Raw genomic sequence first — 16,020 nt, forward strand, 5'->3', positions numbered from 1 at the left:
AAGGGTGAAAATTCATGTTGAAGCAAAATGACAGATTTTCTTCGGGTTCATTAAAAATTCCTGGGAGTTAAGAAAAACGGAACTCGGGCTAGGATACCTAGTTCCTTATAAGATCAATTCCTTCATTAAAAGCTATGGTGGTCTTTGTCTGAAAGGTTGTGGGGTCGATCTCTACACTGGATCTAGATAAGATCATGCGTACTGGACTTTTTGTTTCGTTAACATTACGGTTTTCTAACGCGGAAATAGAGTCTGGTTTCCAGTTCCGTCTATGGTAAAACGGAACTAGAATCTGGTTCCCAGTTTCGTTTTTCTTAAACTGAACAAAAGTCTGGTTCCTGGTTCAGTCTTTGTTAATGGAACTAGAGTCTTGTTACTGCTTAGCTCCGTATTTGATTAACGGATCTAGGAACTTACTTCATACAGACAGGACCGTTAAAGAATGAATTACTCTTATTTTGATAACAGACAGGATCATTATCAGTTCATTCTTATTTTATATACAAACAGGATCATTATCCCTTAATTCTTATTTTATATACAAACAGGATCATTATCCCTTAATTCTTATTTTATATACAGACAGGATCGTTATCCCTTAATTCTTATTTTATATACAGACAGGATCGTTATCCCTTAATTCTTATTTTATATACAGACAGGATCTTTATCCCTTAATTCTTATTTTATATACAGACAGGATCGTTATTTTATATATCCCTTAATTCTTATTTTATATACAGACAGGATCATTATCCCTTAATTCTTATTTTATATACAGACAGGATCATTATCCCTTAATTCTTATTTTATATATCCCTTAATTCTTATTTTATATACAGACAGGATCATTATCCCTTAATTCCTATTTTATATACAGACAGGATCATTATCCCTTAATTCTTATTTTATATACAGACAGGATCGTTATCCCTTAATTCTTATTTTATATACAGACAGGATCGTTATCCCTTAATTCTTATTTTATATACAGACAGGATCGTTATCCCTTAATTCTTATTTTATATACAGACAGGATCATTATCCCTTAATTCTTATTTTATATTTATATACAGACAGGATCATTATCCCTTAATTCTTATTTTATATACAGACAGGATCATTATCCCTTAATTCTTATTTTATATACATACAGGATCATTATCCCTTAATTCTTATTTTATATACAGACAGGATCATTATCCCTTAATTCTTATTTTATATACAGACAGGATCATTATCCCTTAATTCTTATTTTATATACAGACAGGATCATTATCCCTTAATTCTTATTTTATATACAGACAGGATCATTATCCCTTAATTCTTATTTTATATACAGACAGGATCATTATCCCTTAATTCTTATTTTATATACAGACAGGATCATTATCCCTTAATTCTTATTTTATATACAGACAGGATCGTTATCAGTTCATTCTTATTTTATATACAGACAGGATCATTATCCCTTAATTCTTATTTTATATACAGACAGGATCATTATCCCTTAATTCTTATTTTATATACAGACAGGATCATTATCCCTTAATTCTTATTTTATATACAGACAGGATCGTTATCCCTTAATTCTTATTTTATATACAGACAGGATCATTATCAGTTACTTCTTATTTTATATACAGACAGGATCGTTATATTGTAGAAGTCTAGCCCTCCTCCTCTGTGTCAAAAGGTCGAGACCATGGTGTGACAGTCGTCATGTATTAAACGGGGTCTATGATCTTCTTCCGGGAACCTGGCACATCCTTAAATGACCCTAGCTGTTACATGTAATAGGGTGAAAAGCAACAATAAAAAAAACAATTGACTCTGTTGTCGATATATTGCTTTACATTGACTCTTCTTGCTTGCAATATTTATTTTTTTGTTCTTTAAAAATCCTTATATGTCAAAGGAATATATATCTATTTTAAAACTTAATTCCTTAAGACAACCAATAAGTGAAGTTGAGTATTCTCTGTCTTTATCTCGTCTATTACCTATTCCACCTGTTCCCAATAGCCTGGTAACCTCTCCTTGATCCTGATAAGATTAGATTCCACAGCGTTACTTGCTGTCGAACAAAATACAGGTTTGGTAGTTTTCGTTGACCGGAACGACAACTAGATATGCATTTCACATATGTTTACACAATATGTATAGCTGCCAGCTGTGTTCATGCCAAAATGTCGTGTGACGACAGCGCATGCGTACTTCCTGCATGTCGCTGTTTCTCAGACAGGAGCATTCCGGGATACCTCTCTCCGTTCCAAACGCCTCAAATCGTGACCATAACGTTAGAAAATAATATCAGTTCCGTTATAAAGCCTTTATATGATTCGTTGCTAAACTTTCGGAATCCAAACAATTGTTCTATACGGGTTTCTTTTTACATAGATGACAGTGGAACCGACTACAGCATTGTGACCAACTATGCGAGTCAAGGGCACGAGATAGGGATACAGTCAATAAATGGAACGCCGCCCAACTCCTCTGCTGATTGGATACACATGATCAAATGTAAGTCTTTCGAAAATGTCTTTTGTAAATCCTTTTTGTAACGAAAGAGATTTCGGTCGTGATGTTTACTCATGCGTGAAGCAGGATATAGATAAAGGTGGAAACACTTATATTTATATTCCTCCATATTTGCGCCTGGCGCTTCGGCTTGCGCTTCAGTATATGGACTTGCGGTTACTTTTATTGTATGTAAATGCGCGACTTTTACTTACATTCCAATTTTTCATAAATATGATATAATATAAGACATGTAGGTGTAAATATGATACATATATTTTGCAAAGGTACGTCAGATCCGGTAAAATAAGGAAGACCAATTGAACTGGTACTGTTGTAACGATGTGTATCAGAAATTTTTTTCAAATCTTTATACAAATTCGTAATAAGCTAATGTAAATATAAACATTGTTATTTATTTTCTTTACCTGCATTGAAGTATGATGTGGATTTATTTTGGGGAATCTGGTTTTTTTTGTGTTGTTTGTTTTGGTTTTTTTTTTTTTTTTGTTTTTTTTTTTTTTTTTTTTTTTTTTTTTTTTTTTTTTTTTTTTTGTTTTTTTTTTTTTTTTTTTTGTTTGTTTTTTTGTTTTTTTTTTTTTTTTTTTTGTTTTTTTCTTGTTTTTGTTTTTGTTTTTTTGGTTTTTTTGTGCGGTAACGCGCTTAATACCTTGCTAATGGTATTACTAGTGTAGGCGTCATGCAAAAGGAAGGACTCGTTCCTTATGTATTATTGAAATGTTGACCAACCCATCGTAATGGTTTAAATATTGATATCCACTTACCATTCTGTACAAGGAAACGTACGTCCGGGTTGTAGTCGCTTTCGTTAAAAATATCGGTTGTCGGCCTTTGTTACAGTAGTCCTAAAATGTATTGGCCTCATAATGTGATTCCCCGTGTGAGGAGATAAAATCCCGGGTATATATTAGATGTATACAATCTCTATGAAAGGATGTAATTATATGACCTTTCTATCTCATTTAATGCAGCTGTATATTTGTTTTTTCACAGACATGAAGACAAGACTTGGTAGAGACGGTATTCCTTCATCCTATGGTGTGCGAGCGCCTCACCTCTCTTTCGGCGGGACAAATGAATATATCGGTAAGATGAAAAAAGCACAGGCATTACATGTACACCAAATAATGTATTTCCCTCTGTTGTTTACATTAGTCAATATCCATTATTGAAGAAAAGTAATTTCAAAATCTTAGTGACCCAATTTCTCACTTGATAACATATATTGATAGTATCGAACTCTCTTCACCAACAGTCAGAAAAGTTTGTGTTCAATATTGTAGTAAAGTGAAATAACGTCATCAGTGTTTACTTCCCAGGAATACAGACGAACGATATGATGTACGACTCAAGCTGTGTGACGTCAGAGTTTGTCTCTCCAGGAACGTTGAAATGGCCATTTACGTACGACTATGATTACGGAATGTTTAAGTGCGATATCGGTACGAGTGTGGACAGGCCATTTCCGGGTTAGTTTCTGTCTACAACTAATGTATAATTTCGTTACGAGTGTGGACAGGGCTTTTCCGGGTCAGTATCTGTCTCCATCTAATGTATGATATCGTTACGAGTGTGGACAGGGCATTTCCGGGTCAGTATCTGTCTACAACTAATGTATGATATCGGTACGAGTGTGGACAGGGCATTTCCGGTTTAGTATCTGTCTACAACTTATGTATAATATCGTTATGAGTATGGACAGGGCATTTCCGGGTAAGTATCTGTCTACAACTTATATATAATATCGTTATGAGTGTGGACAGGGCATTTCCGGGTTAGTTTCTGTCTACATCTAATGTATAATTTCGTTACGAGTGTGGACAGGCCATTTCCGGGTCAGTTTCTGTCTACATCTAATGTATAATTTCGTTACGAGTGTGGACAGGCCATTTCCGGGTCAGTATCTGTCTACAACTAATGTATGATATCGTTACGAGTGTGGACAGGGCATTTCCGGGTAAGTATCTGTCTACAACTAATGTATGATATCGTTACGAGTGTGGACAGGGCATTTCCTGGTTAGTATCTTTCTACATCTAATGTATGATATCGTTACGAGTGTGGACAGGACATTTCCGGGTTAGTATCTGTCTACAACTAATCATCCTTACGAGTGTGGACAGGGCATTTCCGGGTTAGTATCTGTCTACAACTAATGTATGATATCGTTACGAGTGTGGACAGGGCATTTCCGGGTAAGTATCTGTCTACAACTAATCATCCTTACGAGTGTGGACAGGGCATTTCCGGTTTAGTATCTGTCTATAACTTATGTATGATATCGGTACTTGTGTGGACAGGGCATTTCCTAGTTAGTATCTGTCTACAACTTATGTATGATATCGTTACGAGTGTGGACAGGGCATTTCCCAGTTAGTATCTGTCTACAACTTATATATGATATCGTTACGATTGTGGACAGGGCATTTCCGGTGTAGTATCTGTCTACAACTAATCATCCTTACGAGTGTGGACAGGGCATTTCCTGGTTAGTATCTGTCTACAACTAATGTATGATATCGTTACGAGTGTGGACAGGGCATTTCCGGTGTAGTATCTGTCTACAACTAATCATCCTTACGAGTGTGGACAGGGCATTTCCTGGTTAGTATCTGTCTACAACTAATGTATGATATCGTTACGAGTGTGGACAGGGCATTTCCGGGTTAGTATCTGTCTACAACTAATGTATGATATCGTTACGAGTGTGGACAGGGCATTTCCTAGTTAGTATCTGTCTACAACTTATGTATGATATCGTTACGATTGTGGACAGGGCATTTCCGGTGTAGTATCTGTCTACAACTAATCATCCTTACGAGTGTGGACAGGGCATTTCCGGGTTAGTATCTGTCTACAACTAATGCATGATATCGTTACGAGTGTGGACAGGGCATTTACTGGTAAGTATCAGACTACAACTAATCGGACTTACGAGTGTGGACAGGGCATTTCCGGGTTAGTATCTGTCTACAACTAATGCATGATATCGTTACGAGTGTGTACAGGGCATTTCTGGGTAAGTATCTGTCTACAACTAATGTATGATATCGTTACGAGTGTGGACAGGGCATTTCCGGGTTAGTATCTGTCTACAACTAATGTATGATATCGTTACGAGTGTGGACAGGGCATTTCCCAGTTAGTATCTGTCTACAACTTATATATGATATCGTTACGAGTGTGGACAGGGCATTTCCCAGTTAGTATCTGTCTACAACTTATATATGATATCGTTACGATTGTGGACAGGGCATTTCCGGTGTAGTATCTGTCTACAACTAATCATCCTTACGAGTGTGGACAGGGCATTTCCTGGTTAGTATCTGTCTACAACTAATGTATGATATCGTTACGAGTGTGGACAGGGCATTTCCTGGTAAGTATCTGTCTACAACTTATGTATGATATCGGTACTTGTGTGGACAGGGTATTTCCTGGTTAGTATCTGTCTACAACTAATGTATGATATCGTTACGAGTGTGGACAGGGCATTTCCTGGTAAGTATCTGTCTACAACTAATGTATGATATCGTTACTTGTGTGGACAGGGCTTTCCAGCTCTGCATCAGAACTTTTTGCATGAATTATCACCACAAATTACAGATTTCAAGTTTGTAAATTCCGACGTAGTGACAACATTTTCAGATTTTGTAGACCTGAAAAAGAAATATTTCAGCTGGTTTCTTGATCTTGGGAAAACTGACTATTTGGGTGAAATTTGCAAAAAGTAAAGCCGAGAGACGACCTCTTTTTCAATCATGAAAAGTATCCTCTAAAATGTCTCTAGCAAAACTTAAAGTCTTGAAAAAAAATTAATACTAGAAGGCTAAAGGTTTATATAACTTTGGAACATTTTTATTGTATGGTTGCAATGTAGTTTAAAGCTCGTTTAATTAAATGAAAATCTAGTATTTTCACATTCTTCAATATCCAAGTATCCAAGTATCATACCCTTACTTTGTAATGAAAGACGATTGTAATGAAAGACGAAAAATTTATTTAAAAAAAGATTGACGCGAAAATAGCAGAGAATGTCTGTTATTCAGAAAAAAGTAAGGATAATATATGGTAATGAATTATTTCCTGTTGCACACATTCTGAGGCCTGTACCGGAAACAGTAGTGCATCAATATATTGACTTTTTGATTGTAATCTATTTTCAAAAATCAAACCTTTTAAAGCGTCATTACCAGAAAAGTTTAATATTGGATTGTTTTAGTTCTAACAGATGAGTACGTCCTTAAGGATTACTCTTAACAAATCGCAAAGACTGTTATAGTTTGATTATTTCTTTCACCGCCGCATTGGCCAATCAATCACAATGTTACAAACTACGTTGGTTTTCTATGTAATGTGGTGATTACATACAAATATTGGCCAATGAGAATGCTTGTTCAATAGAAGCTTGCTGGAGCTGACCGTGTCGAACAATGACAAAGTTTATTAACGGTAATTCCATTTCAGGTCGCTGGCAGGTGATGCTGGCTGCCTACAGATATAAAGGTGTGGAATGTGCTGTACCGGACTCTTGCGAGAATGTCAAAACAGAAGCTGAAGCATTTGACATCATTTACGAAGCGTAAGTAGGAGGGCGGGGGGGGGGGGGGGATGTTATGGCGATGATGATCAGTCTAAACATTTTCATCATCCATTTAATATTACGTATATGTTATTGTACGAAAGCTGAAGTATAACCAGAATTACATTATAGGATCTTGGATGGGTAAGATGATATGAAACAAGGGAGGATTTGATTTTTGTGAGGCTTTTCGAGATGAGTTTTATAAAATGCCATATGATATAAAATGAAAACAAATACATTTTTGTCTCATAACTCGGAAAAGTAGCATTTTAAAAAGTTTTAAAGTAAAATATGAAGGACAAAATCAAACGGGGCAGTAATTTTGTTCAATCCATGACGTACATGTATTGCCATTGTCAATGTGATAACAAGGCTGACGAGGGTCTGTCTATAGGAGGAGGAGGAGGAGGAGGAGGAGGAGGAGGAGGAGGACTTTTATTTATATATGAATATGATAATGATAATGATGTCTTTTTATATGGTTGATAACGTATGTATGATAAGGATGAAGGATGAAGGAGGTGGTGTCAGTTTAAATGTATGATGATGATGATGAGGAGGAGGACGATGATGATAATGTATATTTATATACATATGATGACAATTATGGTTGATGGTAGATTATCATGATGATTAGATGATCATGATGATGGGAGATGGTGTTGTTATATAATAGTATATAATATTAAAATGATGATGATGAGGAGGACGACGACGACGATGATGATGAAGAAGATGATGCACTGATGATGCATTGTTATGCGCTTGTGTGTTTTTGCTCTGGGAAAATATCCTACGATAAAATTAGTATTAAACAGTTTCAATAAAACAATGAAATTAAGAAATAAGAAATAAAAACAAAATATAAACAAAAAATAAAATAATTCGCTATATGCAATAAAATACACATTAAGTCAATACCAGCAGACTTCCCTTTAGAGAGACTTTGTTAGCTACAAATAATGCATGGATACTAAATTCGTCATCAATCTCGGGGTAAACACTCATTTTTATCAATAAATGTATCTTCATGCACTGACAATCAGTCGAATTAAATAATCGAACATAATCTGGATTTTTTTCGATTGGCCAACAATTTATCTTTGAACAAATGTTTACTGGTGAATTAGTGTACCTTCTTATACAAACATTGCCTTCTCTCATCCACTGTCTATCCGTTATCCAAGTTAGACAAACCAGCATCCCCTCTTTCAAACCTTATCAACATCAAACGTCAAAACATATAATGACTTAAGATAAATATTTCTGGCTTTCAAATTAACTTTGGTTGCGCAGCATAACTTTTTTGAACGTTCTAAAGAATGATTAGTTTTTTCCACGTGTTCCCATTTTCCAAACCAACTAAGAAAGAAATGAATTTGTGTTTCATCGAGGAACGCGTCAGAGGTCAAGGTTGACACTGAGAAGCGTTTTCCATGTAACGTGATAGTATTACAATTCTTTTCAATGTTCTTAGAACCTTGAATAACTTCCACGATACTTTGAATGCTAGTTGCTGACGAAATACTTGTACTAACAATATGACTCTACTGAAGACAGATGGCCTGTATCAGTCTTGGCTCGAAAAACCAATGATCTTGGGTCCTGAATCCTTCGACCGTATTCCACATATCTTAAACTTTAAGCGTATCATTTGCACGTGCTTGAACCTCATTGACGTTTTCATTTCCCATTCAAAATTCCCATATTATCTCGTGATTAGGAGACAGAAACATAAACAAAATGCTGTTGCTGATAGTCTTAAAGCTAAGAACTGATGTATGTACTCATAAGATGTCTCGACACTCACAACAACCAGAAAACAATCTGCAGACTGCACGCTAATAATTAAATAATTATGATAGTAAAATTGATTTTATGATGAAAGTAACAATCAAGAGCAACCATTGACGATATTGAGGAGTCAACGAACTGCGAACGTAATTATAACTTTCTAAAATGATATTTTACAAAATGCACGATGGAGTGCATACATCATTCGGATATCGCATGGCATTCCCCCTTTAGTAAAATTGTGTCTTATTTGTTTGTAAAAGTCAAATCATAACGAAAGTTCCAGAAACGCGGGTGGTTAGCAGAACAGAAGTTTGTGCGTTGCTGAATTGGCCAATGCGTAATGGGGAATGCGTCAGGCCGTGGAGCTGGTCTTTAAGGGGACATTAAACCGTCACTATGTCAAGATTTAACTGCATATGCAAATTAGGTTTTACTTAGTATTTTTCGCCTACGCTTGATCAAGAACTACGTATTATAAAGCTTAGCAACAAGGGCAGTTTTTAATTTTTGGGTGATATCAGAACGAAATAAAATGTTTAGTAACTATTGTCCTACTCCAGGTTCCGTACTATTATTCATAATTTATTGACGATGTTAAACACTTGCTGAAGGCGTCATCTTTGAATGCGATAAGGTTATCTGTCTTACGACATTTAACATACGTTAATTATAATATCAGTTGTATCATCCTGCTATTTTATACGATAACAATCGTATTGTAGTGCAATTAGGAATATTCTGTGAACCTCAGGCCAACGTCATTAACATCAATGTCGTCTAATTCTCATTGAAAATTAAAACTAAATGATAGGTCTTAGCATTAAAATCAAGAAAATTTATCACAAAATGAAGAAAGAGAAAAAGTAAATAAACCAATGCGTTTAGATAAACAAATTCAAGACTGTTTATGTAAACACACAGTAAACAATATTTTGGTATTAATTTTGCCGACATGTGGAAATGTCATTCATATCTTATTAGCTTATATATATGAAGTTGATAATATATTATAATATATATATATCATTACCTTACATATGTAAACCAAACATAGGTCCATCTTAATGGTTCATCGATAAAAATCATATAAGGTGTGTTTACCTGTACAGAGAACCACGAGCTTAAATTTTCACTTAAAAATAACTCACCTAATTTTCAGTCTATAATTGTTAAAGTTATATATAGATATGTTGAACATTTACTGTAGTTGGTAGTCATAGACATACATTTTGCGATTTGACCATAATAATTCTTTTATTGAACATTGCAGTTGTGAAATGATCATTTTGTTAAAATTTTCGTAGGACAATGAGGGAGATTCATGTGTAAGTTTCAAATAACAACTGAAGCAACTGATTTTCGTCCCAAAATTTTATGTTTTGATATATTTGTAATGAAAAAGTTGTTTGTCAGTGGCATATATTTTAAATATTTTTTACTTAGAAAACTGCTTATTTGTATTTTCTGAAACTCCGCAATATATTCTATAGTAAAAGAATCGTTGACCTTGAGCAAGAAATCCGCGCAAGCGCAGTGCGATTGGTCTTCAGGATCTGCATACCTGATTTATTTAGTAATTGTTGACGGTTTTTGCATCCATTATTACGATCTGTCGGCCTTTAGCGGACAAGTGCTGCATAATGAATACCTCGTTTGTTTTATCAGATTTCTGGATCATTACCTCGGAGACAGAGCACCATATACTGTAGTTATCTCCCCTGCATGGATGCTTACTGATTACAAGAGGGCGGGGCTGATTAATTTCCTCACCAACATCACAACACATCGAGTAAGTGATATGTGTTTCCCTTGATTCTCACCCTGAAATGTGTACTCAAGAAAAAATTTTCAATTGTCAACTGCGACAATATGTGTTTTGGCGATAGGGGTTTCAAATGATTAATGTAAATTTGACTTTTGTAAAACTGAAAGTATGTTTTTATGGCCACATCGAATGATTGATGATGTAATTTTTGAGTCAAGACACTTTTATAACGAACTGATTGGCCAAAATTTCCATACAAAACCATAATGCACTCACTGTGCTCGCTATCAAGATGTCTTAAAAGGGATCACATTAATAGTCTCAGTATGCATGGGTCTGTCTGTGAGGGTGTGTGTGTGTGTGTGTGTGTGTGTGTGTGTGTGTGTGTGTGTGTGTGTGTGTGTGAGAGAGAGAGAGAGAGAGGAGAGAGAGAGAGAGAGAGATGTGTGAGAGAGAGTGTGTGTGTGTGTGTGTGTGTGTGAGAGAGAGAGAGAGAGAGAGAGAGAGAGAGAGAGAGATGTGTGTGTGTGATAGTGTGTGTGTGAGTCTGTGTGTGTGGTTGTGTTTGTTTGTGTGTCTATGTGTGTGTGAGTCTGTGTTGGGGGTGTCTGTGTGTCTGTGTGAACGAGAGAGAGAGTGTTTGTGTGCGTGAATGTGTGGGTCTGTGTGTGTGTGAGTATGTGTGTGTGGTTGTGTCTGTGTCTATGTGTGTGTGTGTCTCTGTGTGTGTGTGTGGGGTGTCTGTGTGTGTGTGTGTGTGTGTGTGTGTGTGTGTGTGTGTGAGAGAGAGAGAGAGAGAGAGAGAGAGAGAGTGTGAGAGAGAGAGAGAGAGAGTGTGTGTGTGTGTGTGTGTGTGTGTGTGTGTGTGTGTGTGTGTGTGTCACATGTCATTACAATGTCTAGATTTGACGTCACACATGATTTATACAAATAATAAGGCAACCATATAATCAGTTGATATTGTACCTGTATGATAAATTTTATTTGTTAAAGAGTAACACTATAACGGTATAGAACTAATTCAGATCTGATATATAATATAAATTACTGTGACAAAAAAATTTAACCGATGTGTTTGACCTAATTCATTATAGTATACTGCTTTCCAAAGGAGGGACAAACCTTATAGTAAAGTAACATCTACCCTTATTCACCAAAAGTGCTTTCCCAACAGGATGTGTGGCTGGTATCCCAGATACAGGCAATACAATGGGTAAAACAGCCGACCTCGCTGGATCACATCCTGGAGTTCCCTCCCTGGACTTGTTGATCTCGATCTAAAGCCGACAGTGTTGGTATCTCGCGTGCTTGTAACTACGGATTCCAATCCCAGTGCCGGACAACTTATGACTTTTTAAACACATTTAATACGGTTGATTTTAGGGTTAATATATCGTGTTTGGGTAACGTCTTTTATGTGAAGAAAAATTTGCCTTAAACTTAACAGTGCATGTTAGAATGCTGTCAAGTTGAAATGAAGTTTCAATTTTTCAGAATGTTTCTGGGATATACATGCGACACTATCTTCTGGTCTTGATATCTAATGAGGTGCAGAAAGTATAATTTTTATCTTGCATAGAAACGAATTAATAAATGACAATTCCTTTTTAAATGCGGTCATATAATTTGATTAAATACTAGTGCATTTTCATCTTACAGGTCATATGAGGAAGATTTTCCAGATATAATCCAAACACAAGTTTTAAAGATATCAAAAAAACCTGTGTCGTATTTCTGATCTACGTGTAGATATCTTTATTGATAAATGTCGATTGTCAGTAAAAAAGCTTAATGTTGAGACACTGACAGAATTTTTACACTGCCTTAGTTAGAAAGTAAGGGAAGTAACTCTGGGAGATCAGAAATGCTCTTGAATATACAGGAAAGAATCGAATCTTAGTACGTTTTGATTTTTGTGATTGATAATAAAACTATTTTTTATTTCATGTTATTGATAATGAAAAATCAACTACAATTAAAGAGATATAAGACCGAAACATGATACTTACGAGGCAGCCTGTTGTAGTATTTTACCTCTAGATTTACAAGACCGAGACATGACGTTGCACCGAAAACTCGTACGGAAACCCTTGTAAAAATGCTTACCTTTTTTAATTTGATATACCTATTTATGAGCAGCAGAGAATTGTGCACAATTTCATTAAAATCTAGCAACAGATTTTCGATTACAATAAGTCAACTTTGTTTTCTTAGTTCGGAGATCAAAGTAACACTCCGGTATGTTTTTATCATAAGCTTAGATTCACGAGCTCATTGTTTGTTAAATGCTGTAAATGTATTTTGTTTTGGGAGAGGGCTTAAATAAATATCGTTGTTATATAAACTTTTATCACATCGACTAAACTGTAGATAAAATTGATCAGACACCATATTGTTTTTACTCTTGTAAACATCTTTGATTTGCGATTTGAGATGATATTACCCCAATTCCATTTTATTAAGATCAGTTTCTGGTATGGACATTCTTGGACTTCACACACAAGTACATCTTGACAGTTTGAATGTTGTTGTGGCCATTTGGAATTTTTTTTATGAAGATATGACTTTTATTGTTAGAAATTTCATCATTGCTGGTAGAGAAGATGATATGTGAATCTTAGTAGGGGTAAAGCCGGGTTAGTGAGCTATACAGAAAGAGCATTTTATGTTTCTGTACTTTAATATTATACGGACTGACTAGAAGTGACACGGAGTGTAGAGGAGTTTGGGGATGGAGTGCTTACTGTTAAATAAGGGGATTGCATATCATCTAGTAAGTTGGTTTTAGTATATTGTAATATTTTGATACAACTACGGATAAAATGCACAGTACACATATGATGCCGTAACAAAACGGTGTATATTCACAATCAGTTATTAACAGCACTAAACTTTAACATAAATCATTCATGAATTGTCATTCTACAAAACAACTTTGACAGTTTGTCCCCACACATTTGGTCCAGAACTTCTAAGTCACCGTGGCTATATATAGATTCGGATGAGGATTTCAGATCGGAGTGTTTGAGGTTGCCTGTCGATATGTGGTCATCCCGTGAGTGTCCAAAATACGTTAATGGTTTATCATTTTTCAGTTGCAGTAGTAAAGCGCTAATATCGATTTCGATTTTTATTCTTTCTTTTCCAGTTTTTTTTATTGGCAAATACGTTGATCTTTTCAGGTTGGGTTTAACTTGACGATCACGTGAGATTCATCAATGTCGTTTTCAGTGCTTTCAACGATCAAAGGGCAGTAACTCTTTGACATTTGTACTCACAGAATGAAACAAAGGATGGGGTGAAACTGTGTTCGCTGTACCTGGCCCCAGTCCCAAAACCCATACCGGGAAATTAAGAAATAATCAATATTATATTTCGATAACAAAACATCGGATAAATCTTGAATTTTCAAAATGAATCTACTTACATGTTTAAAAATCTGCCACTTTAAAAGGATTAAGATAGATATCTAGATTTGTTTTAATCAACGATTTTTTTTTCAGGTGGTGAAAATAATGGGGATTGGATACGCCTAAGGGAGTAGTTCTCCGATTTAGTATTTAGGGAGATAATACCCTGTTAAAATTTGCATAATAAATTCATTTTTAAAGCTATATCCCCAAATGCTATTTTATAAGCAATATTTAAAAGTGATATCAGTCGCCAGTTTTTAATGAAATATATAGGTTTGTTCCCTTTTGGAATGCAGGTAATAATACCCTGTTTGTGCATAATAAATTCATTATTATAGTATCCAAAGTTTAGAGATCTTATAACATTTTATTTTACCACAAGTACCCATCTGTTTCCAAAAAATGTTTTAATGCCTTTGATGCTGCTTAATCACAATGCTCATATAACAATTAAAGGGGCATAACTTGGCTAAAATTTACAACAAAATGCGGTAATGCAAACTCGTGTAAAGTTATTTTGGTAACGAATATTTGTGCAGGGTATACTACAGTACCTCCTTTTAATTCAAGAAAATTATTCCTAAACTTTTCTCTGTCAACACAGAATGTTATATTTTCAAAACATTGTAAAATATTTGACAAATTTTCAACGTTTGTGACTGTTAAGTCTTTTCATTATCCCACAACCATATTGTTACATTTTAATAATAAAAAAACTCATTTCACTTCAAATTATTTAAAATCTAGAATAAACTGCAAAAATATCTTATTTAATTGAATAAAGGAACAGCAACACACTATGAAATTGGTTTTCCAAATGAAACAATATAGAAATTGATTTATAAAAATAGTTTTGGTCTTGAAAGGACAAGGTCACACGGACCCGATACGTCAACTTTTTTTTTCGGGAAATACTTTTTGATTTAACTTTTGAGGTCTCAACAACCTTGATTTCTGGACAGTGTTTGGTTTATGTACTTTGGATCGAAATTATGCAAGATGGTTTTTATTGATGCGCGGAAAAGTGATTTAAAAAAAAAAGTGAAACAAACAATGGATTAAGACCTTATCGTGTGACAACTGTTAACGACACGCTTACGCGTATATGTACACATGTACAGGACTTGTATATATTCACATTGATAGCTTTTGAGCTATGGGTATGCCAGGGATGAGAAGCAGTAGCATTTTTGTTAAAACGACAGAGAAAAAATAGAGGAAATTACTGTGATGCTTTCCAATATCGTAACAAAAACTGAAATGGATTTATTCAACGGATCATCGATAAAGCTAAAAGATGACACTGGAAGTCTGAAAGGAGAACAGGGAAATGCTATACTCTTATGAAGGGAGAAATTTTTACCCGGAGAAAAAAATTAGGATGCAAAGATCACTATCAGTGACCAGCATCATCATCATCATCATCATCATCATCATCATCATCATCATCATCATTCTTTATTCATCAAAGCTGAGAGTACAAAAATTGAAAAAAAAAAGTTTAGAGTGAAATGGACATACTTACCTGAAGAACCTGAGCGCTAAGCGCACATTTCGATTAAGAATCACTTCATGGTGACCAGTTTTCTGGGCTCAAAATATGTTTCACGGTTCATGGAAATACATTTCGCTGTTTTATGCAATAGATACGCACAGTCATTTGTAAATTCCTCAGTAACAGAATCACTGTCAAATTCAAATTCTGAAATTTTCCCTTTGAATATTGTCTGGAGCAGGCTTTCTGATGAAAGGCTTGATATTATCAAATATGGCTGTACACCATAATAATCAACTAGTTTAGTGAAGAAGGTATCTCTCAAAATAAATGTGCTGGTACAGTCTGTAACAAAATGTCTTATGATGTCATGAAACGGTTTTGTACACAGCTTACATATATTGCGCTGTTCTACAGGTACACA

The 16,020-nt window shown here is 35.1% G+C and overlaps 1 protein-coding gene across 1 annotated transcript; it reads left to right on the top strand.

Annotated features, from left to right (window-relative positions):
* The first annotated feature begins 2,132 nt into the window (after nucleotides 1-2,132).
* LOC132547630 (chitin deacetylase 8-like) lies at nucleotides 2,133-11,958 on the top strand. The gene is made up of 6 exons (XM_060211416.1): nucleotides 2,133-2,523; nucleotides 3,535-3,627; nucleotides 3,861-4,010; nucleotides 7,009-7,123; nucleotides 10,589-10,712; nucleotides 11,863-11,958. Exons 1-6 carry the CDS (start codon nucleotides 2,133-2,135, stop codon nucleotides 11,956-11,958), a joined length of 969 nt encoding a protein of 322 aa, XP_060067399.1.
* The last annotated feature ends 4,062 nt before the right edge of the window (nucleotides 11,959-16,020 follow it).

The sequence above is a fragment of the Ylistrum balloti genome, unplaced genomic scaffold (assembly GCF_031769215.1).
Source record: "Ylistrum balloti isolate Yb309-2 unplaced genomic scaffold, AGI_CSIRO_Ybal_v1 Utg369614, whole genome shotgun sequence".
Classification (NCBI taxonomy): domain Eukaryota; kingdom Metazoa; phylum Mollusca; class Bivalvia; order Pectinida; family Pectinidae; genus Ylistrum; species Ylistrum balloti.